This window comes from Triticum dicoccoides, chromosome 1B (genome assembly GCF_002162155.2).
Source record: "Triticum dicoccoides isolate Atlit2015 ecotype Zavitan chromosome 1B, WEW_v2.0, whole genome shotgun sequence".
In the NCBI taxonomy this organism is placed as follows: domain Eukaryota; kingdom Viridiplantae; phylum Streptophyta; class Magnoliopsida; order Poales; family Poaceae; genus Triticum; species Triticum dicoccoides.
In genome coordinates this window covers 638,560,643-638,563,438 of record NC_041381.1, presented here as the reverse complement: position 1 = coordinate 638,563,438, position 2,796 = coordinate 638,560,643, and the positions used below count along the sequence as shown (strand labels likewise).

Here is a 2,796-nt window from a genome sequence, read left to right as displayed (position 1 = left end):
GTCCCTTTCCTTCCTATATTCTCTCAGAAAAAGAAAACGGAAAAGAAAAAGAAAAAAGAAAAAGGAGAAAAGGGTCCCTCCCTTCCCGTTTGACTCGTTGACCCCGTTTTCCACTCGCGTCGCCGGCCGTTCCACGTGGCCGAAGTCCTCCACCGGTCAGCACATTCCCAGAGAGCGGGACCCACCACGAGAGGCCCACAGGTCAGGGCCACCCCTCCCGGCACGAGGAAAACCCCGGCCCCGCGCGCCATGGCGAAATCCTCACGTGCTTTTCCCGCCATCGGCAACCAGCCCCGCACGCAAGATCTCGCGCCGAACTTGGCATTGGCACTCCCCCGCGCGCCATAAATACGAATCCTCCATCCCCCATCCCGCAACAGCAACACATTCGTATCCAGGCATCGATCAGCGCGCGCGCGCGCACAGACTTCGACATTCATCGTCGGCTTCCGAGCGAGACCGGCCCAATCCTCCAAGAAAACGCGGCGGGGGATGAGGGAGGAAGGGCTGCGGACGATGGCGGAGGACGCGCCGGGCACCAGCGGCCGGCGGCGGCTGACGCGCGTCCGCACGCTCGGCCGGGGCGCGTCCGGCGCCGTCGTGTCGCTCTTCGCGGCCGGCGACGGCGACGAGCTGCTCGCGGTCAAGTCGGCCGGAGCCGCCGACGCGCAGGCGCTGCTGCGGCGGGAGGGCGGCATCCTGGCCTCCCTCTGCTCGCCCTACGTGCTCCCCTGCCTCGGCTCCCGCGCCGCGGCCGGCGGGGAGTACCAGCTCTTCCTCGAGTTCGCGCCCGGCGGCTCGCTCGCCGACGAGGTCGAGCGCAACGGCGGCTGCCTCGAGGAAGGCGCCGTCCGCGCCTACGCGGCCGACGTGGCCAGGGGCCTCGCGTACCTCCACGGGGAGTCCATGGTCCACGGCGACGTCAAGGGCCGGAACGTGGTCATCGGCGCCGACGGCTGGGCCAAGCTCGCGGACTTCGGGTGCGCCCGGAGCGTGGGCTCGGCGGGGCCGATTGGGGGCACGCCGGCGTTCATGGCGCCTGAGGTGGTGCGAGGGGAGGAGCAGGGCCCGGCCGCCGACGTCTGGGCCCTGGGCTGCACCGTCATCGAGATGGCCACCGGCCGCGCCCCCTGGAGCCACATGGACGACGTGGTCGCGGCGGTGCGCCTCATCGGGTACACGGACGCCGTGCCGGAGGCGCCCGAGCGCCTGTCGTCGGAGGCCAAGGACTTCCTTGACAAGTGCCTCAGGCGGTGCGCCGGCGAGCGGTGGACCGCGGAGCAGCTGCTGGAGCACCCGTTCTTGGCGTTCGCCGGCTGTGGCGCCGACGTCGAGTCGGCTGAGCTGAAGGGCAAGTGGGTCTCCCCCAAGAGCACATTGGACGCTGCAATGTGGGAATCTGACGCCGACGAGGATGAGAACGTGCCCGATGATGACACGGCCGAGAGGATGAAGGCATTGGCGGCCTTCTGCTCGGTCTTGCCGGACTGGGAGTCCGACGACGGCTGGATCGATGTATTGAGCTGCCAATCTGAGACGCCGGCCGAGCAGTCCTGCAGTGAAGCTCCCGATTCGCCGGCGGCCGCGCCGGCTGAGGAGGCCAATGTATATATTTGGGATGATGAAAGAGTAGAAGCAGAATCAGGAGTAGAAGAAGCTGGAGTCGTTGGTGCTGCCGTGCCGGTGGCCGCGGCGCCGCCTGAAGAGACGGCGTACGATTACGACGAAGGCTTCCGGGACGAAGAATCGTCGTTACTGCTGGAAGCAGAGTTTGACGCCGAGGCTTTCGACGCCGGCGGCGAGCTCGTTGTGCATAATGTAGGAGTAGCCGATGAAGCTTTAGTGAATCAGCAGCAGGAAGATGTACATTCGTCGGATTCGATCGCTAGCGATCCGGCTGTAGTTAGTGTTGATAGCGGTGAAAAAGAAATACTACCAGTAAAGTCGTTGAAGATGCCAAATTTGCTCTATTTCTCGCTTCGTTTTCCTCTGTTACTTTCGCATTTTTACACCATGTCAGATCAGATCACAACGTGCACCACAAGATCACCTGGGCTATCACGGCGTTGAGCAGATGAGCAGAACGTACCACAAGCCCCATCCATCACTGGAAATGCACCCGCCTTCCAGCAACCGTTGGAGTTGAAACCGATGTGCTGGTCGACCCACCGGAGCGAGCGCATGAAAACGACGGCGTCTCATCCGTTTCCACCGCCGACAACTCAGAAACCCAATTCAACCGCACCCCATCTACCCGATGGATGGATCGTGCACGCGTTGCTCAAACTGGAAGCAACGGCGAGCGGAAAAAGGGCCCCGTGATCCCGTGGCGACCCTTGGCAATTGCTGACAAATGTGGCAAGCAGCAGAGGTACGTACGTGTGTGAACCTCCGATCAGCTCCATTGCATTGCAGAAACAGCTGGTCTGGCCAGCTTTTCGTGAGCCCATCGGCCAAGTGGCAGGCAGGGGCGACTGTGCAGTTGGGCGGCCGCGCACGCCGTCCGGCAGCTGCAGCTAGAGGAGCTGGCCAAGGTTGTTGGCAGGAAAGCACGGTGCAGTTGGTTATTGTCCATGACGCTCGTCCAAATCCGCCGGGTTACATCAGCGCCAAGATAGATAAATAGATAGATAGACACACATGCTTACAGTAGATGTTCGCCTAGATATTTTTACATACCTGGCTCTGGGAAGTTTCTACAGGGATGATCCAGGTTTGGGCGGAAGGGTCAGCTGCATCCTGGAATAATGTGGGCGCCTAACTAACTGAATATTGCGCCAGGCAGGGCAACGGGCA

The 2,796-nt window shown here is 62.3% G+C and overlaps 1 protein-coding gene across 1 annotated transcript; it reads left to right on the top strand.

Annotated features, from left to right (window-relative positions):
* Window positions 1-379: 379 nt before the first annotated feature.
* LOC119350760 (mitogen-activated protein kinase kinase kinase 17-like) lies at window positions 380-2,070 on the top strand. The gene has a single exon (XM_037618430.1). The coding sequence runs from the start codon at window positions 493-495 to the stop codon at window positions 2,068-2,070; it is 1,578 nt and encodes a 525-aa protein (XP_037474327.1). The 5' UTR covers window positions 380-492.
* Window positions 2,071-2,796: the final 726 nt, after the last annotated feature.